Raw genomic sequence first — 26968 nt, 5'->3', positions numbered from 1 at the left:
CAGGATGTTTTGCTTAGTTTCATATATACTTTAAAAAGCTATTTTAGAGTAATTTCAAAACATGTTGAATAACATTCTCTCGTTATTGCCTTGTATAACTGCATTAAATTTGCTTTATAGCGATCCAAATTTCTTTGGTTTTGGTAGGCTTTCCGCTTACATATTAGCAACACAAAGTTTTCTTTTAAAGTTATTCCAAATGATACTGGAGGTCTTGGCAAAAATCAGGTTTGCCACTGGGGCTTTTGTTACCAGAGAATCAATGAAGATAGATTTGGATTTTTAGAAAAGTCAGTCTGAATTCAGTCACACTGAAATGTGCTGAAGTGATCTGCAGTGAAGAGACATGTGTGTTGTTTTTTTTAAAAAAAGCTGAATATTAAAATCTGTGGAATCAAGCTTTGAAAGTTAACATCTTATTGAAATGAGTGTAGAAGATCGTGTATCCCAGGGCTGTTGATATGGCCGTTCCTTCCTCTTCTACCAATAGCAAAAATAGATGTTTCTCTGGAGACAGGATATCAGTGCTTATAGTGATAGAAATGCCATGTATCTATTGCTTGGGGCAATGATTTTCAGGTTCCATGGTCTTGCCTAAAAGTTCTGAAAACTGCTTCGTATCTTACATCCTTACTCTGGAGACCCAAGGAGGAATACAGCCTCAGGACCAGGATATTTTTATGGTCATTAGCATTTTCAGAAAGTGTGTTCCGATTCATTTTTGTTGTTTCCTCATGTGAACATAACTTTTGCCTATGGTATGCTATTTTTATTCTCAGCAAAATGCTACTGTATTTTGGAATATTTTTCTAAGCATCATGCATTTTGGAATTAAGAGTGTGTTGCTTTAGTACCCTACTTGTTTATGTTTAAGTTCTGGGATAGTAAAATTTAAGAATAATTTCTGTTTATTCTGTACTCTTAGGCCACGGCGCAGATGGAAGAACGGCTGGCTGAGTTTATTGCCTCTAATGCTCCAGAGAACGTGCTGCAATTAGCAGATGGGGTCCTAAGTTTCATTCATCATCAAGTTATTGAACTGGCCAGAGATTGCCTAGATAAATCACGTGAAGGTCTTATTACTTCTCGGTACTTTTATGAGCTGCAGGAAAACTTGGAGAAACTTCTCCAGGATGTAAGTGCTTTCTGGAAAGTAGAATATATTGTTTTGATTGAAACTTTAAACAGTAAGCCAGAGCTTTGATTTTAGGAGAGACAATGTGGATTCTAGGGGAAGGGCAGCGGGTGGGAGCGTCAGGAGATCTGAGTTTCTCCAGTCTGCTGTGATCTGCCATGGGCAAATTTGAGCAAATCATTTCACCTGTGCGGTTCGTTTGTACAAAAGTTAAATATGCATATGAGTAAGTCAGAGGCAGTCTTTACCATTTATGAAAATTGGGTTCATCCAGATGAAGGGAATTACTGAACTTCTTTCATGTACTTCAAGACTCTGAATGACTTATTAATTACAATAGTACCTTCAAGGAGTGAAAACACCATAGTCTGTAGTGTTGCTGTAAATTTTTCATAAAAGGTTTTCTTGATCTGAACTTCATCCAGTTGTAGGTTTTTGAGTACTTCTATGTGTTTTGTGTTGTTCAAAGCATATGAAAATACACAAGGGGGCACAATTTTAATGCATGTTCAGTATGCTTCAGCTACTCATTAAAAATTGCTCTTTTCCTTTAAAATGTAAATAATATTAAATTAAAAAAAATCTTAGAATTTCTGCTATAGCTGTTGTGAAGAGTCAGTGCTATTACCAGTTTCTGGGTCCAGGCCTCTGTTTGGGAATGTCTTCCTAATGCTCTGCTTTGATTTAAGGAGATAGCAAGCTGAAAACACAGGATTTATAAAGATTGCAGGCTCAGAGAACAAATATCATGGAGACACCTAGAAACAGAACACCTGAACTAAATTATTTTCTGTGATGATTTTTAATCTATTTGGTGAAGATGTGTTTATATGTCATTGATCAGTTTACCAACCCACTGACATGAATTACAGTAGTTTGTGCCCCTTTGCCACTCTTTCCAGACATTAGAAACTGGCAGATGAATAAAAATACTATATTAGTATACAATTATTTTATTAAAAAGCTTTGTGAAAACTGCAGAATCTTCCCTTGTATCAGCTAAAATCTTTGTCTACCCAATTTATATGAGCGTGGCTGCAATTTCCCTGGTACTTGTTGTGCATGGGAGAAAAATTACTCATGTTTGGTTTTGTGGCATTCTGTCTGGATGGGAAATATAATTTTGACAGATGAAGAGAGGTAGGGAATATCTTTTGAGGGCCTGTATGGTTGTCTCCCTATGGGATATCAGTAACCACTGTGAATGTATTTAATATTAAAAAAATGTGTTTCCTGGTATAAGTGGTGTTCTTTGGATGCTGCACAAGAGTTTGACACTGATGCCACCATCCAGGGCTGGAGAAACTGCATCTAGTCAAAGAAATTGTTCAGTATTCATAGTCTTTAAAAAAGAGGAAAATGTTTCTGAAGTTTGAAAGTGACAGTGTAGCCTTCCTGGGCAGGATGAGCATCACCCAGCCGTTACTGCGGGGCCCGGCGACAGAGGCATGTGGGCAGTGCGGCCTGTGTGGGGCAGGCACCACAGGGAGACGGGTGAGAACTTGTCAGTGGGTTCACCTTGTACCTCCAGAGTCTGGAAGCAGGGTATTTACACACATCAGCTATGAAATAAGGTATCAGGCCTCTTCGGGTGATGGTTTTGAAGTTGAAAAGATTTCACTAAACGTGGGTGTGCATGCTCAGCAAAATAACTTAGATTTCAAGGGCCACAAGGGGACTACAGTGTGTTTTACTGCTTCTGGTAGCAGATACTTGAAGCTTGAAATTCTACCACTCCCAGTCTTTTCTCCTCTGTGTGTGGATGATGATTTCTCATACAAGGAATTAAAAGAGCAATAAAGTGGGTCTGGCCACTTCCAGTCTGCACTTTCAGGCCTGTCTTCTGGCCTGAAGAGGTTAATCAGGATCTCAGAGAAGGTGTGGGTCACATAAATCTGCTTTTTCCTTTTCTCTCCCCTGCCTCAGAACAAATCCTCATAACACACTTCTTAAATGTCCTTTTCCCCTTGATCCTACATGCATTAAGCTGCTGCTCCTAAGCACAGGAAAAGATGACATTGAACTGTTATTAGAGAAAATACAATGGTCATCTCTGGGCTTGTTCAGGAATTGACATTCAGGGCTTTCTTTGACCTCTTCCTCTTAACATCTTCTGCAGAGCAGGGGTGAGAGAAGGGTCATCTCTTAAGTTTAATTGATTTACTTTAGGAAGTAAGGTGGGCTAGAGACAATTAAAGGGAAAGCTTAGAGAGACAAGGAAGGCAGAACTGGCTGGGAAGGAAAAGGACAAAGAAATTAAAGACAGCAGAGGAATGTCAAAGACTTCATTCCACATCTTTCTCATATGTTTTTTCTGTCCTGTCATAGTTCCTTGGCTTTTCTTTTATATTTTAATATTTAAAAGCTACTTGTTTTCTCCTACTTGACAGTCTGTGCTTTGCCCTTCAGACTGCATTCTAGAAGGAAATAATTGGGACATTTCAATCTAAATATATAGAAATTGGTGATAATATTTCTTTTGGAGGACACCTGAAGCAGAAGAAGTTTGAAGTCAGGTTTAGATTATTCCAAATTTGAGGGCAGGGTCTTTACCTTTGCTTAGCTTGTAAGGTAACACACAGAGTTATGCACTACATAAATAATATGAACTGGAAGGTCATCAGAAAAGCTCTTCCACTTGGGCAGTTGCCATACAACTGTGCAGTAGGGATATATAGTTTTACAGTATATTTTTATGATATATAGAAAGATTGGGAAGATGATTTATTGATGAGTAAGGAGGTCAGTAAGTAGCAGGAATACCCACAGATTTTCATACAGTTTTACTGTGAAAGAATGGATTTTCTTGAAATTCTTTTTTAAGGTTTTGATCCTGACATGTGGTAACAAACTAAACTCGCACAGTATTTCAAACCATAGAAAGGAAACTTGATTTAATATGTTGCAGTTTGAGTCTATTTTATATTGTAAAAATTGTCTGTAAAACAGAGTAATTGGATATGTAAATAATGAGCTGTTTAAATACACAAAATCAGAAGGCTTTTAAAAGTTATGCCATCCTGGCTTTTGTAATAAAATAGCAATAAATCTCGTTAGTTATGGCAAATGAGATCTTTTCCCTTGATTGGAGTGTGAAATACTGTCTTTTAGCTAGAAAAACCTATTGCTTATTGCATCATTACAATTATCCTGAGGTAAGAATGAATTTAAGAGAGTTTCTTTATTTTGAAAAACACGAACTTCACAACAGTAACATTCTGTTTGGGGAAAAAAAAAGGTTATAGTCAGTTATTCCCTGGCTGAATTGACAAGTCAAAACTAGCCAGAAGTAGTTTAATGGCTTTTGTGTAGGTGTAGCCAACTGGTGAGGAAGGTGAAGGATTACAGGTGTTTCTGTGCATGGAACAAAAGAAGCAGGGGAGGGTATTAGTACTATACTGTGGTGACTGATGCTGCACATTGGCAAATGGATATTCTGATTGGGATTGCTTTCTTAATACAAGCCTGAGTGTAAATTTATTGGGTCTTGGCATTGCAGGTCTATTGTTTTGGTTTCCATCAGTATATTAGCTCAATTACAGCATTGTGACTTGCATATCCCAGTTATTGGTCCTGCTGAACCCCAGGGGAGGACAGTGATTTTAATTTCATGCCCCAGTAGCTACAGTTAGTGACGGATGGGTCTTTCAGATAAGGGAATCGGTTTGTAAATTACCCGTTGCTACCTCCTGTACACGTGTCACTGGCAATGTGTGTAGGAATGGCATCATCCTCTACCCACAACCACTATAGCTTCTCCCTCCTCCCCTTGGGAGGCGGGGGGGGGGGGGGGGGAAACCCTGAAATGCCACCAGCAACCTTCAGACAAGCGTGTTGTCATTGGGAACTGCTAATTAGATGGCACGCCTCGTACCAAGGCCCATGGAAGCAGCAGGCAGTGCTTGGCTATATAACCTTCTGGTTTCCAGATACTGTCCTTGGGACAGATTGTAAACAAGATGTCTGTAGGGATGTTCGGGCTGTCCTGCACGAGACGGAAACAAGAAGAGGCAGTTTTACTGAGGATCTTGGAAGAGCAGCACTGTGCAGAGATGATGGCTGAGTGGCTGTTACAAGTTGTGTTTGATTTTTGTCATCCTTTTTTTTCCCTTTTGCTTTTCTGTAGCATTTGGCAGTCATGGTCTAGCTTTTCATTTTTGAAACAGACACCTGATTAAATTAGTTACATTTTAAAATTATTTTGACTAAATTGTCATAGATGAAAAAAGGTAAAAAACAAAAGGACTTGAATGTTTACTTTAACAGTAAAAATGGATGCAAAATGATGGATTTTATATAATGTTTTATTTTTTGCATAATATAACTTATGTAGGGGGGAAAAGGACTTTTCAGTTGCATGGCTCATATTTCAAATAATACAAAGTTGTTGGTGTTTTATTATTCATTTCAACACAGCTGACCCTCGTGATCTGGAATGTTTTTCAAATATGAAAGCATTCATTTCTTTCTACAATTCATATTTTAACTTATAACTTTGCGTAATGCATTAGGGAACACAGTAAATACTAATTATCTTCATTTTGATTATTTTCTATTTTATAATTAGAAAATACCTTTTATTTAGAAAAAAAATTGCGACTTATTTCAATGCTTTCAGAATAAATCTTCTTTTTAAGCCAGGAAGCATCTCTGATATTGTTTTTTAGATAATGAACTAGCAGGTACATTGTTTTCTTCAGTGTTAAAATTCTAGCCTGAGCTTATCAGTGCTGAAGTAGACAGTCAACATTTCTTGTTCTCACCTGTGTCAAAATGAGAAATAATGAACTTCTAACATTTTTTTATTTGGTAACAAAATATTAGGGATATATTATTTAAAATGCTGCCTGTATGTTTCTAGTTCTGAATTTCTGCTTCCCCGTGCTTTTATTGTTCTTTTAGGTGATCACCAGTGTGATTTGACTTCTCGCCCATATATATCTTCTTTTTAGATGGTGCTAATGAACAATGCTAAATGAACCTCTTAGTTTATTGCTGCTTGCATCCTTGTTGATAAAATATCATTCCTATAAGCAGCTGGCTCCTTGCCAGCATAAGCTCATTGGTTAAGTTCTAGACTTTATACTTGTGGCTGTGCTAAAGCCTAATTTTTTTAGACCTTGGGGAAAAAATAGCTATACTTTGTTTCAGAGTTTTTACATGTCATTGGAACCATATTTTATCACCCTGAAATTAAATACTATTTTGTTTGTGCTTCAAGACTCACAATGTAACCATATCATGTGCTTGAGCAAAAGAAAAGTAATTTGGGGGATGTTCAAATTTGTCTTTGGGGTTTTTTGTTTGGTTGTTTTTTTTTTTTAAATTATTGTGTTAGTGTGTTTATTGTTATAAGACAACACACCCCCCCTCACACACACACTCCTTGAATTTATACTGAAATCTGGTAAAGGGAGTGGACAAGAATAAATTTTCCAAATTAAATTTCTGCATGCTCTTTGCTTTGCTTGTCTGCTTGGTCCTACATAGCATACAATACAATGCAGTAGTTGCTCAGCAGGATTTATAAAATTAAATAAAGGTAAAATAAAGTTTAGTTTTTCTTGATGATGAATAGAAGTGGTTCAAATCCTAGCTGGAAGTAAAGCCTGGAAATACGTGTGTCTGTTAGCAATTATGTAGGATGTCAGTCGTGGAAGGTAAAATTGTAAAAATCAGTATTTCTCTTTTCATTTTTAAATATAAAACCACATCATATCTAATATAATTGATAGGTGATATAATGCAAACAGAGCCTTTGAAATATCTCTTGCATGATAAAAGGAGTCAGTTGTAATGGAAAAACTATATGTAATTTGGCATCCTTGAATGAGCTGAGACCATTGCTTAGCCAGACTCAGTCGTGCTTTTGCTGCCAAATTACAGTTACTGAGTTGGTGATTGCTCTGCATTCAGCATCTGACATATAAAAATGAAGAGTTCACTGCTAAGACCATAATGTGATGTTCTGTTCTCCGCAGGCCCACGAGCGATCCGAGAGCTCCGAGGTTGCCTTTGTTACCCAACTTGTGAAGAAGCTGATGATTATCATTGCACGACCAGCTCGGCTGCTTGAGTGCCTGGTAAGTTTGGTCCTTGGGAGAGTGCCTGTATGATCTAAAGAGTCTGGTGTGTTTTTGAGGAGATGAAGAACACAAAGCTTTAAATTTTCATTAAAATATTGATGAAAAATAAATCAATATTTTAAAAAAAGAAGTACTAAGTGTCTTTTGCATTAATATAAAAGTATCTTTTCAATGGACTGTCAGCTGCAACAGCAGCTAAATTATATTTTATTATAAAGTTTATGGCTGAGGGACCAGATGTAGCTGTTGACATCATTTCATGCTACTTGATGCCACCTGATTATCCCTGTGTTGTCAGTAGCTACAGTAAAGAGCCTGTAAATGTATGGTGTTTGTATGGTGCCCAGCCGTACTAAGAACGAACTGTCACTAAGGAAGAAATTCCCTTCCATGATAGAAATGGTGTTTGGGCTCTTGGACTCAAACTCTTACTGTAGACCCAGCAATTGCAGAGAAACCTGGTGTCAGGTTTTCCAGCTATGAACACACACAGGGACAGGTCAGTGAGAGATCCAAGCAGATTTGGAAGCCTAGATTTGAAATCCTATTTGGTGCTATTGGAATACATGGAAAAGCAAGTCTCATTACTTTTTTTTAACAACTTACTCTGGCTAAGAAGAATGTAATTTTTTCTTTAATTCTAGAAAATGGTGAAAAGCATTTAGGCCATCCCAATTAAATAAGTAACTGTGTCCTGAAGTCCTGCAACTCAAAAAATATTTTGTAGGTGCAGTGGAGAAGCAGCCTGAACGTGCATTCTCCCTGTGATGCTATGGCAGGAGAGTTAATAAAAATCTTGAATATATATGGAAAGAGGTGATCAGGCATCTGGTGTACAGTGTTGTGGTGGTTATTGGTTATAGGAATCAGTTTTCAAAGGGATGGTGAAAAATTGATGAAAGTGTAGGGAAGAGTCACAAAAAATCATTGGAGTGCTTGAGAAGGTGTCACAAACCTACAGTGGAAACTTCTGAACCACAGGATGAAATTCCCTGGCATGTTGAAGCAGACAATCTGATGGTTCTTACTGGGCATAAAAATGACAGGGAAGCTACACCTGTTTGAGACATTAGAGAAGTTGGCTAAATTGGGAATCTGTGGCTGGGTATAGATGTACAGTTAGCATTTGAAACATGTTGAGGGCAGTGTGTCCATGGGCAACTTTTATCACTGGAATCACTTGAAGATAAATGAGTTTTTGCAGAGCTTTCTTTGACAAGTAGACAAGAGCGGTCCAATCTTTCCAATGATACCAGTTTTTGAGAACACCTGCAGAAGTACTGAAAACAAGTAGACTTTGGAGGGTTCCCTTATTCCTCCCACATGATGGATTGCTTTGCTGTGAACCCTGTAGTGCAAGGAAGACCACTGTCAGTGATGAAGAAGTAGGTTACACAACCAGCAAGGTAGATGCCTACACTTACTTTTCAAGAAGTCTCCACTAGATTACATTGAAAATCCTCGGCCCAGCTCCATTCAGACTGGGAATTCTTTGACTTTCAAAACCATTTTTGTGATTTAGATGAATTTTGTGACTCCAGTTATCTTCCAGCACTTCTTCAAAATGTTTTTTTGGGAGTGAAGACAATGAAGAAATGAAATAAATTTAATCTTATTGTGTTCGTATTTGCTGCATTCACCATTGTCATTTATGCTTGCGTATGCTCTACTAGTAACACATCCTCTAGGGAAACATGAAACCTCAGTAAGTTTTGTGAACCCATCTCTATACCTGCAAGCAGTTCCAAACTCAAGCCAGTTTTTTAGCTGCAAATCAATAGGTCTTCAGGTTCTTCCACTCTCTTTGCACCTGATGTTCTGCAGAATGAGTGGGAGCAGGTGGAAGCAGTAAAGTCATTGAGATTTGAGTAATGAACCCAAAGCACATAGTGACAACCTTGACAATAAAGTGACTAGACTTCAAAGTATAAAAATCATATTTGGATCTATGTATTAGTCTTCCCTGGTTTTTTAACCTGTATTGCCTTTATAGCACTTCTTTTCCAAACTTTTTTTTATTCTGCTGACATGAAGTATTAATGTTTCTTTTATCCCATAAAAGAACAAGAAATATAGTAATGGATAGTCAACCATTTGAATAGCTTGAGAACTACATTTCATTTTTCTTTTTTAACACACTTTTTTTGTAATTTGACCTTTAGCTTCAATTGTTTCTGAATTTATAAACAGTTTTTCGAAGATTTAATATTAAGGTTAATTTTAGTAACACAACTAGTTCTTACTTCTTCCTTGTAAATGAAAAAACTGACCATATAGGCAGTGGTTGTGATGGTTGTGATTGTTTTAATGGGGGTGAGGGCATTTAAGTATTTTAAACTTCAATTATTTGGCTTCTGTCTTCGAATTACCTGTTGGACTGTGAAATGTTTATTTACGGACTGAGTCTCTGGGACTTTAAGAAAATAATAATGTGTTTTGTGCGTCACTGAAACCATTTTTGGGAAAAAGTATGTAATTCTCTTCAGATTATTTTTCCGTGGCACCTGCCTCCCCTTAGTAGCGATCATTCTTATGTATTCAAATGATTAAATAATTCTACTAAAAAGAAGACAGAACCAGAATTTATTTAATTTCTTAATTTCTTACATGTTTGAATTTTTTGTCACCAGACTTCTTTTTCTTCTGTCCTTTACTCACCAGTAAATGACCTCCAGTTGTGTCTTGAAGCGTCCTTCCTTTACTTCACCTTCCCTTTCACCTCATTCTCTGTATTATGCTGAGTTTCTGATTTTCTGAGGAATCTCCTATATGGGGGAGGAACCTTTCGTAATTGTAAAGCTGCATCATTTACCTCTCTCTGTCTCTCACCACCTTGCTGTAGGAGTTTGATCCTGAAGAGTTCTACCATTTGTTAGAAGCTGCAGAAGGCCATGCCAAGGAAGGGCAAGGAATTAAATGCGACATTCCTCGTTATATTATCAGCCAGCTGGGACTCACCAGGGATCCCTTGGAGGGTGAGAACTCTTGTTTGTACTTTCCAAACTGCTGAAAGAATAACCAGATCTCATGGTCACTACACAGCTGAAGGAGGCTTTTATTTTATTGGTTTAATTTCTAGCCCATTTTTCCTTGTTTTCTTGTTTGCTGTCAAATTCTAGACTGTCCTTTCCAGCCCCATGTCTCAAAGGAATGTTGCTGGGGTAAGGATCACACATCAGCAGTGACAGTTCTTTACTTATGATGTTAATAATGCCTCCCTGTATTATGGCTGAAACAATGTTAGAAAATGGCTTCATGATTTAACTGTTTTGTCTGTGCTGTTGGACAGTAAAAGTAAATTTACCCATTATTTTTCTGATCTGCCTGCCTGCTGGTGGCCTGGTTGGCAAGTATCTGGTCATCCCACTTTGTTGTCCTCTCTGGGAAGAGTGTATTTGTTGTGATTTTCCATGAGAAACCAGGACTAGTATGAATTTTTAGGTGGAGATGAGATTGTATTTATACATCTTGCATACCAGTGAAACCAAAGTGAGTAATGCTTTAGAAGACAGTAACAGCTTTTCTGCTGGGTGCCAGAATTGCAGATGGTAAATTGAATATGCTGTAAATGTACAGAGGCCGAGAAGTTCCTGACTTTGAAATTTGGGGGTTAATATTTCTGCCTGGCACTTTGCTAACTGAATCTCTTCTCCTATGACAAGCTTTATGAGCACGCACGGCTTGCTCAGCAACAATAGAAAGTGTGACAGAGACTGGAGGTTACTGGGAATATTTCAGCGATTGAACCATACTTTTTGTTTTCTCAGGAGAGCATAATTTTAGCATAAATTAGTAGTCTGGATAGGACTAGTTTAACTTCTACGGTGTTTACTGGAATGACAGTGACAGGTTGACTTCAAGTGAAGAGCTCTTCAGGAAAATTTCTACCAAAGATTGCTAAATGCAATTTAATAGCATTTGTTGAAATCTGACATTAAAGGGAAATTTCCTTTGATCCCTGTCATGGGAGAGAACCTTTCCATCACTAATTCCCCTTACTAAAGTCAAATTTTCTTTAGAAATGTGTGGAGATGTCAAGGTGCCTTATTTCCTTTCTGTAAGGAGGGCACCCAGAAATGTCAGTGATGTCTGTTCAGAGACTAGTAGTTAATGTAGGATTTGGGTTTGCAAAGTTTATAGCATCTCCTAAAGACAGCTGAGTAGCCTAAACTAACTGACTTTCTCCCAGTTTGCTGCTGCAGTGTTTTGCAGAATAAGACACATTTCATGGAGGGAGGCTGTTTGAAACGTAATGTTTTTTCTTTTCTGGGGTACAGAGGTGCCACAAGGCTATATGCAGACATATATGCATGGAATATGTTTTAATATTAACTAGACGACAGTTTCCCCAAACATGCATTTATTGCTTTTGCTTATTATAGAAACAATCTAGAATAAGTCAGGCTGAAATTAGAACAATTAATTATATTCATCTTTATATAAAATACTGCCCACAGCTTACAAGATGCTAAAGGTTATCACTGTATAATTGGGGTGACTTTTTACAGAGGGGAAAAATGTCCCTCATCATTTACAAGCACCTCTTAAAAACCTGTTTGTCTTGTATAAACAAAGAGAATAGTGTTTGATTGAGATCATTAGGAGTAATCTTTCCTCTTTCTTTTCAGAAATGGCCCAGCTGAATAGCTATGACAGCCCAGACACTCCTGAGACAGATGATTCAGTCGAGGTACAGCAGTAATACACTCACTCTGTCTAGCGCTTTTTTTTTTTCTGGAAAGAAGTAGTCTACAGTAAAGAATTAATTATAATGCAGAGTAATTTTAATTAAAAAAAAAAAAGTGCTGACATTTAAAAGTGCGTGTTAAAACTAGAGTATACTCATAAAAATGTCGAAATCTCTGTATTGGGGTGGTGAAATGCTTAAAAGTTGCAAACAGGCATTATCAAGTTGTGTTGATTTTATTTTATTTTTAGACTTGCAAACAAAAATAGTCTGGAGGAATTCTTTATATCTGCATTTGTAAAATGTGATGGGTATCGAAGAGAGTTGACTTTAGTAACGGACCATTGGAAAAAATGAATTATACAACTCACTACGATTCAAAGTAGTTTATTTTATTGTTTTTTAAAAAATATAATGTTGAGGAAATGCTTGAATCTTATAGTCCACTGACTTTTTGTGCTAATATTTGTGGAGGGAGTCTGAAAGATCCTAGGGATACAGACAATTATCCTAAAGCTGAGGACTCCAGAGGTTTAGAAAAGGATTAATTTTGAGTGAATGCTGCTTAAAGAAGAAAAGGACAAAAAAGTGACATATAGAATTAAGTCATTCCTGCTACTGATTTCCATTTTCTTGTCTTCTTTCTCCAGAGCCGTGGGGCCTCTGTCCAGTCAAAGAAAACTCCATCTGAAGAAGAGTTTGAAACTATTAAACTAATCAGTAATGGTGCCTATGGGTAAGACTTTTAGACTTTGCTTTAGAAGAAAATATTATTATTGTCCTACCCAGGGGAGGGCTGTAGCGAAGTTCGGCGAATGACTGTTTTTTGTTGGGTCCAAACCATAAATGAATTTTGCTTGGGTGCTACAGAGGTTCCACACTTGTGATGTCTTCTGGGAAACACTATTCCCTGCATGTTCTCTGTGTTTCTTAGACAATAGCCCCTGTACCTGGACACAGCTCCTGGCTGTGAAGTCCTTTTATTGTGCTGAACTTGACTCACAGCTTCCAGCTCAGGAAAATTAGTTGCCCTACATTAAAGCTTTCAGAATATGGTATTTCTAATCCCTCTGTGGCACACGCTTTCTGAAGCCCTTCCTAACTGTGGACTCAAGCCTGTTCTTCCAGTAACTATTTCTGCACTGTTTCTTTATGGTAGGTAGGTAAAATATAGACACTTCAGTACCTTAGCTTGAGATGACAAAAACATTTTCCCTAAACATAGTCTCTAGGGAAAATATTGTCACTTAGTTTATTGTGAGATTTCGTAAGTATTAGTAAAAAATGTAGTTACATGAGTCTGAGAAAATTGTTTTGCACCCATTTCCTTATTGCTTAGCAAGGCAGTATGTATTTCCTTTCATGTTGTCTGGTTAAGTCCTGCGATTTGAGTGAGAGTAAAATTCTGTAGTTGCAAATGTTATTGATGATTCACTGAAACAGCAAGAATATTGAGGGAGAAGTAGTTTATGCTTTTCCATTCTTCCATGTATTCAGATTATATATGTAACATATGTGGCTGTTTGTGAGCACTTGAAATACTAACAGAAATGCTAAAATTACACTGGGGCAAATCTACTGTGAGAAGTAATACAGTAAAAATACTATTAGATTTTATTATCCATTGAAACATCCAGAATGAAGTTGGTCAATTAAAATTTTAAACTCTCATACAAACCTATCCAGAATTTTAAAGACAGTTCCTGGCTCTTTGCAGTTCATAAATCTTTACCATTGATAGTCATTAGGTTATAACTGAAAAGCAGTGATACTCAGTAGGTCGTAAGACCAAAACCTGAGCATGTGCTTGAGTGTTTTGTTGAAGTGGATGCTTAGCTAACAGCAACTCATTTTTTTAAAATTATATGTGGAAAAAATGTAAGCATATTTTTTAGTCAGTGAAGGCACAACAGAGCAGGTAGAAGAGGCACATTGTCACACAAGAAGATTTTATACATTTTCAGCCATATTTCTGCACAGGCCCCATGATTTAAATGTAACTTAGTAAAAAGGGGAGAGGGCGGTGGTAGTTTTGCTATTACTCATATTTGTCTTTATACTGGGTGTATTTTATAGTCAGCTGCTGGTGAGACACAATACCATGTTAAATGTAATATACTCCAGAGAAAAGGAAACAAGTAGTGATTCAATAAGGCAGGCAAAGTAGATGAAAATTTTATTTGCAAACTGTATTATTAGTGTCCAGGAATCTAATGATCTGCAAGTGATAGAAATGTAAGAGATACTTTACTGAAGGAAATCCCCAGTGACAGTATTGCGTCAAATTAATTTTATGGAGCTTGGAGAGAAATCGTGCTGATTCCATATGTTTTAGACAGTTTTTTAAGTGAAATGGTGACTGTAGTGTTGAAAAATGCATGCCTCTGCAATGATGCTTAAGGAAGCTTGTGACATTTGTGTCTGAAATATCTCCTTGTTAGTCACATCAGTGAAAATGCTGCTTAATTCAAGAAGGCAGAGTAGCTTTTGGAAGGAAGCATTACAGGGTTCCTTCTTCTCTAGGGGAGCTTGGCACTGAGATGGGATTTTATGGAGTCACAGATAAGTCTGTCAGGATCCATCCAAAACAGTCACTATCACTGTTTTAAAAAATCCAAACAACAAAACAGTTTGAACTGAAAATGGAACTTTTCCTCTTGATATGTGGTTTTCTAGAGCGGTGTATTTGGTGCGGCACAAGACCACTCGTCAACGTTTTGCCATGAAGAAGATCAACAAACAGAACCTCATTTTGAGAAACCAGATCCAGCAGGCTTTTGTGGAGAGAGATATCTTGACGTTTGCTGAGAACCCCTTTGTGGTCAGCATGTTCTGCTCCTTTGAGACCAAGCGCCACCTGTGCATGGTTATGGAGTATGTGGAAGGTATGGTTGTCGTTACACCTGCAAAGGGACCTTAGGTAGGATGGACGTGTAGTGTGTATGCAGTGTCTCTCCTCCTAAAGAATGACATTTTCGAGTGATTTAGAAGATTGTACTTTTGGGTGTAAGACCGATCAGTGCGCTGCTCTGAACACAATAAATGGGAAGACCATCTCTTGTGTGTGCTAGTCCTTTCTTCACGGAAAGCGAGTTCAGTGAGCCCTGCAGTCGCAAGGGAGGTCCTGATGCCCTTTTAGGGAGGAGTGTATGGACTGTTTGGGCTGAGCTGGAGAAATGAGTCATTCTACCACCAGTATAGTTTAGCATAAGGAGATACTGTGTGAATCCCTGTGAGTAATACAACATGATTGCAGTGGAGCTGAGGAAACATAAAGCCACATGGAGAAAGCTGCTGGGGTCAGAAGTCAGCGTGAACTTTCCCGTCCTCTCTGGAAAGAAATCCTCCTGCTCTCCTATGGGAAGGCATGACTAGATCCATAGCACGTTTACTTGGCATTACAGTTAGAAAAAGACAGTTAAGAAACATCACCAAGCAATACACTCTTTGCTCTTTAGCAACCTTTTTTTAAAATATAGTGCTCTTTTATGCTGATGTAGTTTTTTGTTTGTTTTGCTTATTCTTTGGAATATTATTTGATTTTCTTTTATCGCTGTATCTTATTATAAGCAATATATTTCCACTGGTGAATAGGATTAATTTCATATGCCTGGCTTGCTTGGTTGAGTGTTTATGAGAAATAAGCTTATAGTTCTTTTATCAGTGCTCTTTCAGATAAATTAGTGGAATGAAAACAGATGTATTGACGTAACAAATTTTAATATTAATTCCTGTTTGCAAGTAGAGATGAAGGTCAAATGAAACGTGTAGCCAAGGTTCCTTAAGAAGCTTGAATCAGGGTCCCACAGACTTATTTGCATGACTACCGCTGTCTCCAAAGGCATGGCTGCCTCTCTTAAGTGTAGAGAGAGCTGGTTAGTAGTTGTAGAGATGTTTACTTACTATTTCAAGAAACAAGAAATATCAGAAGTAGTATGTGTCTCGGTGGTGGAAAGCAAAGAAATCTATAGAGGCCAAACAGTCATGAACTGCTCTTTCTTCAAGGCTTGCTTATGGTTTGGAAATGGCATCTGTGCAGTTCTTGAGCAAGCATACTGAACATACATGGATCTCAGCTTTCTTAAGATTTTAATATTTATTTGAAGCTCAAGATGGAGTGTAGAGAGAGCTTTAGATTTCAGGCTGACAGGGTTGAGAGAGAAGCCTTTAGGAAACTTAATCTATTATTGTAGACCTGTAGCTGTTCTTTCTTACTGATACTTGCCATTTCACTGTGACATATTTGCAACTTTTTTTTCCAGGAGGTGATTGTGCTACACTTCTCAAGAACATTGGTGCCCTACCTGTTGATATGGCGAGGATGTATTTTGCCGAGACTGTTCTGGCATTGGAGTACCTACACAATTATGGGATTGTTCACCGTGACCTAAAACCTGATAAGTAAGTCTTTAGCTCTTCGGAAGTTGGAGGGAGAGAGCCAGTTCTTCAGGGGCTTGCTCCGTAGGCAAGAGGACATGCAGGCTAGAGACAGTAGAGATCTTCAATGGCATCTGACATGTAGGAGGTTTTATGGAATCTCTTGCTACTTGTATAGAACCAGATAAACACTGAGAAAGTATGGAAAGAGCATCTCCAGATGTTATCTCAAAGCTGTTGCTACACTGATGAAATTATGGCAGAATGTAGTCTGATTTCTGGTTGCCTTGGCTGCTCTGTGATATTCAGTTGCATAGGAGTTTCCTTCCAGGTGTTTGATGGGGATGTAACACTGAGAATTTGCTTAGCATTATCCTGTGTTTTTCTCTTTTTAAATTGCTTTTGGGAAACAATTAATTGCATGTTGGATTACTTTGCTTCTTCTCTTTCTCCTAGTCTCCTGATAACTTCCATGGGTCACATTAAACTTACAGACTTTGGACTGTCTAAAATTGGGTTAATGAGTCTTACAACTAATCTTTATGAGGGACACATTGAGAAGGATACTAGGGAATTCCTGGACAAGCAGGTAAGCTGAAAAATTTTGTCTGTTGATGTGGGATCAGATGCAGGATTCTGTCTCTGGATAGAATTGGAGTTTGTAGCACTCCCTCTCTGCCTCAACACTATGCTGTGTGTTGTAGAATGGGAGGAAAAGATACAAGTCCATTCTTATGTTTGTGCATAAATTGGTATTGTTTGTTATTTCAACTTATTGTTTTGGAGTAATGCACTTCAGCTCTTAGTTTAGGGTATTGTAAGTGTGGCCCAGGCAGCAGTGCAGGTATGAGCAGAGGTTGGTTTAGGGATGCAACATGGATTTTGCTGGAAGGTTGCTCTATGGTCTCCCCCTTCTGGTGCTTAGAAAGTTCATGGCAAGTTCCTATATGTTTCTTCTTGTAATTTTGTCTGATGGCTTAAACATTGATTTTTATCCCCATGATATTTACTAAGGGTCATTTTTCTCCTTAGCCTTCATTTTGCTAGGCTTAACCAGCTAAGTTCTTCTAGATAACAAGATAGATTTTCCTTTGATGAATGAATACCTCTTCCATGCACCTCTTTCAGCTTGACCTGATATTTCCTGGGCATAGTTGACAGGAACTATACTGTTCTGAATGCATGCTCACTGCTGTCTTGTATAATGGGATTAAAAAATACTTCTCTCCTCTGAAAATACCTAGGATCGCAGCTGAAGTTTCTTTTTTAGCTGTGCCAAGTGTTAATTCATAATCATCCTGTGGTATTGTCTTCCTTTGCTTCTGAGTAACAATGTTTTTTCTATCAGGAACCCTCTTTGGTCACCAGATCATGGTCTTGTACTTTGCAGTGTTACATTTTTTACAACTATTTTGTTATTGTTGATACTTCTAAGCCTGAGGCAACTTGGATCTTCCAACATGATTTCCTTAGCCATTGTCTGTGCCAGCTGTACCTCCCAAGTTTAAATGCTGAAGTGTGTAATCATGCTGTGCTGCTAATTCTGCATCTGTGAAACTAAATTCTGCTAGCACAGAGATGTGAGAGGTTTGTCAAAACTCAGTTCCTGATAGTTGTAGCTGTGCCAGTAGACATCCATCAAGCAGACAGACCTATATACACAGCATATGCATTTTTCCCATATGGTTTGCTATGCGTGCACCAAAGAACTACTTAGCTGGCATGTTCACACTAGGAACATTTCGTAGTATGTGATATAATTTCTGTGCAGGTATGTGTTCCTCAAATATAGACTCTTGCTCCATGGAAGTAGTTCACAGCATAAAGCGGTTAGTGGCAACACATTAATACCTTCTTTGTAAAGCTCTGAGGGGGGAAGAAAAAAAAAAAAAAAAAGAGACAAAAATAAGCTTTGACGTGACTTTGGCAATTTGTAGGTTTATTGCTTTCTTGTGTGTTTCTCTTGAGGTCTGTGGGACTCCGGAATACATTGCACCAGAAGTGATCCTGCGCCAGGGCTATGGGAAGCCTGTGGACTGGTGGGCCATGGGAGTTATCCTGTACGAGTTTCTAGTTGGCTGCGTTCCTTTCTTTGGGGACACACCTGAAGAGCTGTTTGGACAAGTGATCAGTGGTATGTTTCTGTTCTGGCTCTGAAAAGGGTTTCAAAGTGTTGTGAAGTAAAACCTTGAAAATACTGAGGAGCCACAGCTTAGTCAGGAAGGACTAGCTATAAAATATTTATCTTTCTGTGTCAAAGTAGCAACTATCTGATTCCAGCTATTGAAAGTTGTTGAGTTGCTTAACATCTTGCTAGATAGTTGTGTTGTGCATGGCACGGAAGTCATGCATATCCTTGTGGGATTGGGGAAAAATATTTGGGGATTTTTCTGTTCTGTCTTTTAACTTAAATGATGGAGAATATGAAAGGAGCAACTGCCAACTAGTCTAATTCAGTCTGATTTTGGTTATTGCTTCTGTAGGTGCATATGTCAGTCAATTAGTAATTGTTGTATAAATTAAATAAAAAGGCAATTCTAAGCAAAACACATTGAAGCTGTTGTACTTGATACCATCACGTCTTGTGGCTTTTTAAACCTATCTCCTGCTTGGAGTTGGACGAATGATTGCTTTGTGTTCCCTCAGTGAATATGCCAGTGAAAACATTTCCTATTGGGAATGCTTTCTGAAACAGTAAATTTTTAACACACTTGGCAAATGTCCTTTGTAAAAAGAAAATTTCAGCAAAGAACTAAATATGATGCATGAAATTGTTACCTGTGAACTGTTCTCTCTGTTCCAAGTATAACAAGCGTGGTATGTGTGGGCACGAGATACAGCTGCAGTATTGTCAGTGTCATTGTTTATGGATTGTCATGGAAGTCCCATTTCATACTTTATTAATAGAGTTCTTAATGCTTTTTTTCTCCACAAGCACTGCTTGGATTGACAGCAGCTTTAGCTGACGCTGAATTTTATGCATTTTGGAAAATGTCAATGCTTGAATTATATTAAGTATGCAAGCTGCTGAATTCAAGATATTTACAATTCTGGGGCAGTACTGAACACTGCATTTTACAGTATAGGAATGTGAATGGTTATTCAAATTGGTCATGAAACTGGTATAAAATGTCAAGTCTCTTTTTATCCCCAGATGAAATTGCCTGGCCAGAAGGTGACGATGCACTTCCTCCAGATGCCCAGGACCTCATTTCTAAGCTTCTCCGCCAAAATCCTCTGGAAAGAATGGGAACAGGTAGGAACCTTGTCCATAGGAAAGTACTAGCCAGAATCAGGAAAAGACACTACTTTGCCAGTGATGCACACCTACCCATGTGAAGAATGCTCATCTAGAGCTGGGAAACAGTTTATACTGGGTTCAGTGAATCTCATGTGATGAAGCTCTGAGAATTAATGTAGGTTGTCTGAGTCGGAGAGATATTACTGTCTTGTTTGGGAAACAAGAAAGGGGTACTGTCAGCTTGGCAACATAACTTCTCAAATTCATGCTGTTCTATTAAAGGCTTGAGGGTTGTTTCTCCATTTGAACAGTGTATAATCAGATTTCTTTGAAGTTTTCTTCGACTAGGGGCTTAATCCCCTACATGGATGTGAACTCCTGGGTGTAATAAAGTAAATGAAAACTTTCCCATTCATAGAGGCCTGCACTGTAGAATTCTCCAAACATACAACAAAGTATGATAATCTCTTTGGCAAAGTCAGACGTGTATGTCAATCTTTCTGTATTATAATGTCAGATTTAAAGATTTACAAGCCAACACTTCTCATTTACTGATAGTAAATAACCATAAATAATCTCTAGCTACGCTCTTGTTTTAAAATAATTTGTGCAACACTGCGGCTTCACAGCACGGGTTGTCTGTTTCATTGATTTGATTAGTTTGATTTAACTTTAGATTTTCAATTGGAAACTACACTTTAAGGATAAAATAAAAATGTATATATATAGCAATTCCAAAAGGCACATGTATTCAGCAGACTTAACACATGTGCACACAAGGGTGGTGAATAGATCATGAATTAATAATGATATCAGATGGTTTTCACATGTCCTTTACTTCAAATCCATGTACTTGAAAGATGTTGCTGTCGTGGAAAAGATGTAGAGTTTCTTGCCTTATAAAATGAGTTGATGGACTGATTTTTTTTTTTTTTTTTTTTTGATTTCTTATATACCTGCAATGATGAGACTGCTGTTCCACTTGGCATCTTGTAGTGCCACTGGCACTCAGCAAACCTTTTATCTCTTTTCCTCCTCTATTCTCTTTTTAAAAAAGACAGTAGCATCTTTTATGAATATTAATTTTATTTGAAAAAATGCATATACTAGTAGACAGATAATCCCTATTTTTTTCTTCTGGGTATCCAAGCTTCTGAAGTTAATAACAAAAGATACTAATTCAGGAAGATATGTAAGCCCCTGCCTTGTTTTAAGCACATGAATGAGTTTATTCATGACAGTAGTCACTCACATGCTAAGTACCTTTCTGAGTTTGCTCCTTTTATTCAGCTATGAACAAGATGGTATTTAGAGTTTGGAAATTTTAAATTAAGATGTTAATTAGTTCTTAATCTTGCAACTTGCTGTGGAATGTAGCAGCAGATACTGCCTTCCAGCCAGTTCAGTCATGTGTTGTCATTAAACAGGAAGAGGAGTAGGAAGGAGGAGATCTTGTTCAGATTTTATCCTGCATCACCACTTTGGTAAAAGGATAAGTTGTTTCTCAAAATTCTTGGAAAATGTGTGACTTAAATGTACTCCAGTGCATTCTCTTAGGCTCTTGATATTTTTAGGGTTTGTTTCTCTTGTTATGCAAATGCTAAAAGAAATACTCTGCAATAAAAGATGATTATTTCAGGTAGTGCCTTTGAAGTGAAACAGCATCGGTTCTTTAAAGATTTGGACTGGAATGGATTACTTCGGCAGAAAGCTGAATTCATCCCACAGTTGGAATCTGAGGATGACACAAGCTATTTTGACAGTAAGACTAAAGATTTAGCCTAAACAGCATCATATTTTTTGTGCATATTTCATTTTTAAAATTGTTAGAGATAAGCCATTGTTAGAAATTGAATAAAACACTTGATGGAAATTGCTTTTAGAAGTTTCTGTTGAATGCCAGGTATGGTTTCTTTGAAAGCAAATGAATTTTAAATGAAAAAATGTTGCTGCTGAAGTCAGTTGGCCTTTCACTGGTGCCTGTGGTCCTGCCAGCCGTGGTCCTGCCAGCCATGGCCCTGCAGTGAGAGCTGCTATGGTTGCTATGCTGGGTTTATTACAGTACTTCCAATGCATTTGGTAAATCCAACTTCCTTGAGTTTTTGAGCAATATTGTCTTTCCCAAGTGACTGTTTTCAGCCAATAAATGTTTTTTTTAAAAAACCAAAACAAACCCTAAACCTTGAAGACAAGTATGTAGGGAAAATCCTTTAGAGATTTAAAGTAATTTAAATTATTTTTACTGCAAGTGTATCACCTTATTTTAGTATTATTATAACTCTAATGAGATATGAAGTGACATGCGTGTCTGGTGTGTATGAATGTCTGGGAATTGCCCTGGTATCAGTGCTGTGTAAGATTCCTGGTATTTCCAGATAAGCACCAGACAGAGTTGGTGCTCTTGGGAGAGAAGGGAGGAGCGTCATGTGAAGGATGAAGAGGTCTCTGTCCCCAGAGCCTCTACTCCCTAGTCTCATTTGACTTGGGGAACTGAGCAGTTGGAAAGGGCTTGGGCTTGTCACTGATCAGGGGAGTCTTTCCCCCACTCCAGCTGCAGCACAGGATGATACTGGGCTATTTCAGTTCCCTGAGCTATGGGCATTTCTGCCCTACTTCAATGGAATCTCTTCCATCCTTCTCCCAGGACCATGGGACCCACTGACTCTGTATGAAGCACATTTTTGCTCTGCCCCTGTGCTTTGCTCAGGGTGAAAGGAGGGAGAGAGCAGCCTGCCTCCAGCCCCTTGGCTGCCACATTGCAAAAGCAGCGATCCTATTTAGATAGTGCTCTTCCTGTTTGGGGAAGAGGCTTTTAGGTTAGGGGTTGGATAGAGAGAGATAGATTGAGAAATCTCCATGTACTTGCTGCAGAGAGATTTGAATCAAGCTGTGCAGAGGGGGCAGAGGTGGGTTTTGCATATATTGAGGTTGTACTGGTACAACATAAATGTAGAAACCGAGGTGACGGTGTGTTCCTGCCAATGTTATTGGACATTGCTACTTGAGCTCTGGTCACTGAATTGGGTCAGTGATTGAGAGAGGCACAGTACAGCAGCCATGAGCGGATCCTGGTGGGTAAAAGCACCACATCATGTTTTAGTGGTGCAAATCACTGGGTCTGTCAAGTAGGAATGACAGCAAACTCCCCAAGTGCCCAGGCATGCTCAGTAGGTTATCGGGGTGACTTTGATGCAAGTCCTTTATAAAGGCTGGAATTCTTACATAGGGAAATATCTCACATAGACACTGATAAGAGTTGGCGTTGCTGTTATAAACCCTAATGCAGAAAATTTTAGAATTTATATAAGTAGATTTCTGGCTGATACAGTGCAGCAAATTTGGCTCAGTATAGCTATCAGCTTTCTGTATCCAAACTTATTAATGCCCACCCTGCAGAATCCAATGTGGCTGGCTTAGAAATCCAGTGCTGCAAATCTCAAAGCACAAAATCTCTTTGGAGGCAGTTTAAATTTTTGCATTAAAAAATAGCTTTGCATATTGGCTGCTTGCCCATTTTCTTTCACAAAATCTAATCCTTTTTCTAGTTGTAGGAGGGAGAAGAGGAAATATTTTGGGGAGTAAATATTTTTATTTTTTAAAGAAGGCTTGTATGTATATATGCAGGACAGACTTTATACAATCATAAAGCTGTTTATTGGAAATTGGGACAGTGAATTGTTTCTGTGTTTCCTTCCATATGATTGTTTGCTGTAGTGAAGAAATCCCTACCGCAAAGGGTCTGCAGGATTAGACACTTGCTGATATCAGCTGCTTTCAGAATATAACTGATAAGATAAATTCAGTAGGCAGGAGGTATTCTTCGCTGTTAATTGTGCAGGATGAGCAAAACTGGCTGGGTATGTTTATTAAGGAAAATACCCTGCATGGTGTATGAACACTCAAAAGTTCTTTGTACGTAGACAAGTAGGAATGTGTGAGGTGCGAGAGTTATCAACACTCCCAGCACTGATGAAATGTGCCATGTCTTGTTCACAGCCCGTTCAGAAAGGTACCAACACCTGGATTCAGAAGAAGAGGAGGACACTAATGATGATGATCACGTGGAAATTCGGCAGTTTTCCTCATGCTCGCCAAGGTTCAGCAAGGTAGGAGCATGCTAGCTTGTTGAAAGAAAAAATCTGGAGAGGAACACAGTTTCATTGCTTTGTATGGGGTAAATTTTAATCATGCAGGTGATCCGTGGGAGTTGCATAGTGTTTAGTATTCACCAAGGAAAGAAAAAACTATATACATTGTTTATTCTGTGATAGTTTGTGGCCTATTAGAGGGTGAGTGCCAAAATAATTGGAGAATGAGATTTTATGTTTCTTAATGTTTCACTAACATGCAGGGTACTGTGGAGGTCTCTTCTGCATCTGATAGTTTGATGATTTTACTAATGACTTGAATGCTGGCATAGGGAGTGTCCAAAGCTTATTTGCTTTGAATGGTGTCGTTCTAAAAGGGTCTCCCAGTAGGTGACAAGATGGTATTAGGATGAAAATTGATTCTGACATTTTGGAATAATGGTCTAAAATCAAAGGGAACCCATGCGGTAAGAGCACAGGTGAAGTCTGCAGCTTTGATGTTGTTCATTGTCTCAAACACAGCCTGAGGAACAAAAGGCAAGGTGACAATTTCAAAGAGAAGGATCTGGGCATATAGTGCATAGAGAGAGAGATGTGCAAAATTATTAAAGCAAAAAGGCAGTTACCATACTGGGCAAGGACAAATATTTTGTGCAAGGCAAATGAAGAAATCCTTTCCATCTGCTTACCAGTAGGAAGACCATAGCTGGGGTACTCTGTCCTTTTCTGGGCAATGTTTCTGAAAATAAGTATGAACCAGTAAAAGAGTCCAGAGGAAAGCAACAAGAATGATCTGAGAGCTACAAAACATAAAACCTCATGTGTTTACAAATACGTAACTGCTAGAAGGAAAGGAGGACATTGGTCTTCCAGTTCTACCCAGAACTGATACGAAATGGTGGGCGCAAAGGAGGTATACGGTAGATGGTAAGAAAAATTTTCCAATATTAAACAATAATTAAGCAGGCATGGGTTGCCTGGGGAATTTGTAGAATTTCTATCCCTGGTGGCTTTTAAGAACAGGTTGAAGAAACATCTGTCAGGTGTTACAAGAGAGCTGGTTCTGCTTTGAGGTGGGGAAATGGGCAGGTGGCCCTGAGGAGGTCACCTCTAGCCATGCTTTCTGTACTCAGGTCTGTGCAGGTGTCTCATTCTTACTCCGGTGATCTGAAATAAAAAGTTGGAATTCCAGACATTTCAAAGTAGTACAACTCCACTGTTAGTCTGGATAAAATAAAGTATGTTTGGGGAGGGGTAGAAAGGAGAAGAAATGCGCTTTTGAGGTCAACCCGCTCTATGAATTGTATTTTCGTCGTCTTAATGAGCTGGGAGTACGCATTTCACTTAGTGCCTCTGAAAGGTATTTCAGTTTTTCATGACAGTTCCTCCAGATTTTCACTACTGAAGTCAGTTTTGAAGCACCAGTTTGTTCTCCTTTGTCCTCAGCCAGACTACAGTGGTTTAAGTAACAGTTACCATTAATTTCATGGAGTTGCTCCTGATTTGCATCACCAAAAGTATGTTTAAAATTGGACCTGAGGATTAGTTGGGGTTTTGAAAAAGTTCTCATGAGTACATAAGGGTTTCTTTTTTCTGCCTTTTCTCACTGTGAGTATTATTCATCTGTTAGACTGAAGCTTTTCTTTAGGGTTCAGTGTTTTGCCACAAAGAGAAAAAGTTCACTTTTAATGAATTTATTTTAAGACCTGGAAAATTATACAGGATTTGTAATGTGGGAGGCATAAAAGGCTCATTATATTTTGAAATTCTTGTCTGACAATTCAGCCATATGATTTATTAATAGTTATCTTGTTGATGCTCTGAATTTTTAATAACATTATTTTCATTAATCTCTTCTTATGTAAATTAGGTCCACAGTCAAGTGTAGTTTTAAAAGGATGGATTTTTTTGCTTAATCATTTAATTATTTAAAGACGGCTGTAAAACCAAGAAAGGCACTTTCATTAAGCTGTCAGCATTATAGTAGATTCCTTGAGGAGGGCAGGACTTTTTTGTTCTGAAATAAGCTTGGGGCAATGCTGATAGACTGATGATAATGAAATGGGGTCATGAGCATGATGCCTATCACTGAATTGAATTTGTGTAGTAAGATTTCAAGATCCAAATGCCAACCTTCAAGACTTGTGGAGCCTGCTTTAGCAATATCTCCTCTTAGATTTGAGAATCATTAAAACCAAAAATCAAGTAGTTTCAAGTCTTTCAAAAATACTTTGGTGTGCTGGGCTGTTTTCAGAGGAGAGGTATTGGGTGCTGTTGTAGAAAAGCATGTTTAATGTTTCTGAAGTTTGTCTTTTTCCTTTCCTCCCTAGCACACTTTGAGCATGTCACATCTGCACTGTGTTATTTAGTGAAAGAACATTGCCAAGTTCATGCTTTCAGGGAATATCTTCCATTTTGAGAAGAGGTTATGCCCTTTGATCAGAAACAGCCACCTAGGTTTGTTTTCTCTGTACAGAAGGATCTTTTGCTATCCGCAGGTGTACAGCAGCATGGAACGTCTTTCCATCCACGAAGAGAGGAAGACTCCACCACCGACTAAACGGAGCCTGAGCGAAGAAAAAGATGATCGACTGGACAGCCTTGGTGGCTTGAAGAGTCGAGACCGCAGCTGGGTGATTGGGTCTCCTGAAATGTAAGTTCTGTAGAACTAAGTCTTGTGGTTTCTTACAGCATCTGAGAAAGACCGACCTGTGCCAAAACTCTCTATGACCAGTGTTAGGTCAGGAATGCTTCATATGATGTATTTCCACAGGTGAAGCCTGGAATAAATAGCTGAAAATGAATGTGTTGAAGTGATGAGGTCCTTAAATGTATCTAGTTAAGTACTGACATCTCCCAAATTTGTAGCAAAAACTTTAAATGAATTTGAAGGGATTCTAGCCTTAAGTAAAGCTTTCATTTCTAGAAAGACTAGTTACGTCGGAGATGTACCAACAGTAGTTTTTTCTTAAACATCAGTGAATCCAAAGTCTGCTCTTGCCAGAATTTTAACATTTGTCACAAATTAGAGAAAGAATTAGGAGAGTCCAAAGTTTCTAAAGTTCAGAATATCCAAAAAAATCTTGTGTTCTAATAAAAAATGTCAGTAAAATATACGAATACCCAGAATTTGGATACCCACCATGTTTCTCACATTACTGAAATAATTGTCAAGCTTTCCTTAAAGAGGGATATCTCTCATGTTGTGGAACTCTTGTAAAGCTTTTACACTAATGTTTTGCTTTAGAAAGATCATAAAATGTGGTTGGTTGTGATCTAGTCTGTATGACTCCCTTAAAAAAAAATATATATATATAGATTACACTCTTAACTGATGTGGACTTCATCTTGCAT

General features: G+C 38.2%; 1 protein-coding gene across 9 annotated transcripts in view; it reads left to right on the top strand.

The window, feature by feature from the left end:
- Positions 1-26968, top strand: part of MAST2 (microtubule associated serine/threonine kinase 2) — a 198194-nt gene that overhangs the window by 155616 nt on the left and 15610 nt on the right. For all 9 annotated transcript variants that reach the window (XM_074832136.1, XM_074832138.1, XM_074832137.1 and 6 more), the window contains 13 exons: positions 926-1135; positions 7117-7218; positions 10064-10196; positions 11850-11911; positions 12559-12644; positions 14585-14793; positions 16171-16309; positions 16742-16874; positions 18254-18419; positions 19440-19541; positions 21166-21288; positions 23523-23632; positions 26113-26267. In XM_074832136.1, the coding sequence (XP_074688237.1) occupies positions 926-1135; positions 7117-7218; positions 10064-10196; positions 11850-11911; positions 12559-12644; positions 14585-14793; positions 16171-16309; positions 16742-16874; positions 18254-18419; positions 19440-19541; positions 21166-21288; positions 23523-23632; positions 26113-26267 (1730 nt within the window). The remainder of the gene's footprint in view (positions 1-925; positions 1136-7116; positions 7219-10063; positions 10197-11849; positions 11912-12558; positions 12645-14584; positions 14794-16170; positions 16310-16741; positions 16875-18253; positions 18420-19439; positions 19542-21165; positions 21289-23522; positions 23633-26112; positions 26268-26968) is intronic.

This window comes from Strix aluco, chromosome 8 (assembly GCF_031877795.1).
Source record: "Strix aluco isolate bStrAlu1 chromosome 8, bStrAlu1.hap1, whole genome shotgun sequence".
NCBI lineage: Eukaryota > Metazoa > Chordata > Aves > Strigiformes > Strigidae > Strix > Strix aluco.
This window is presented reverse-complemented; position numbering and strand designations above follow the sequence as displayed.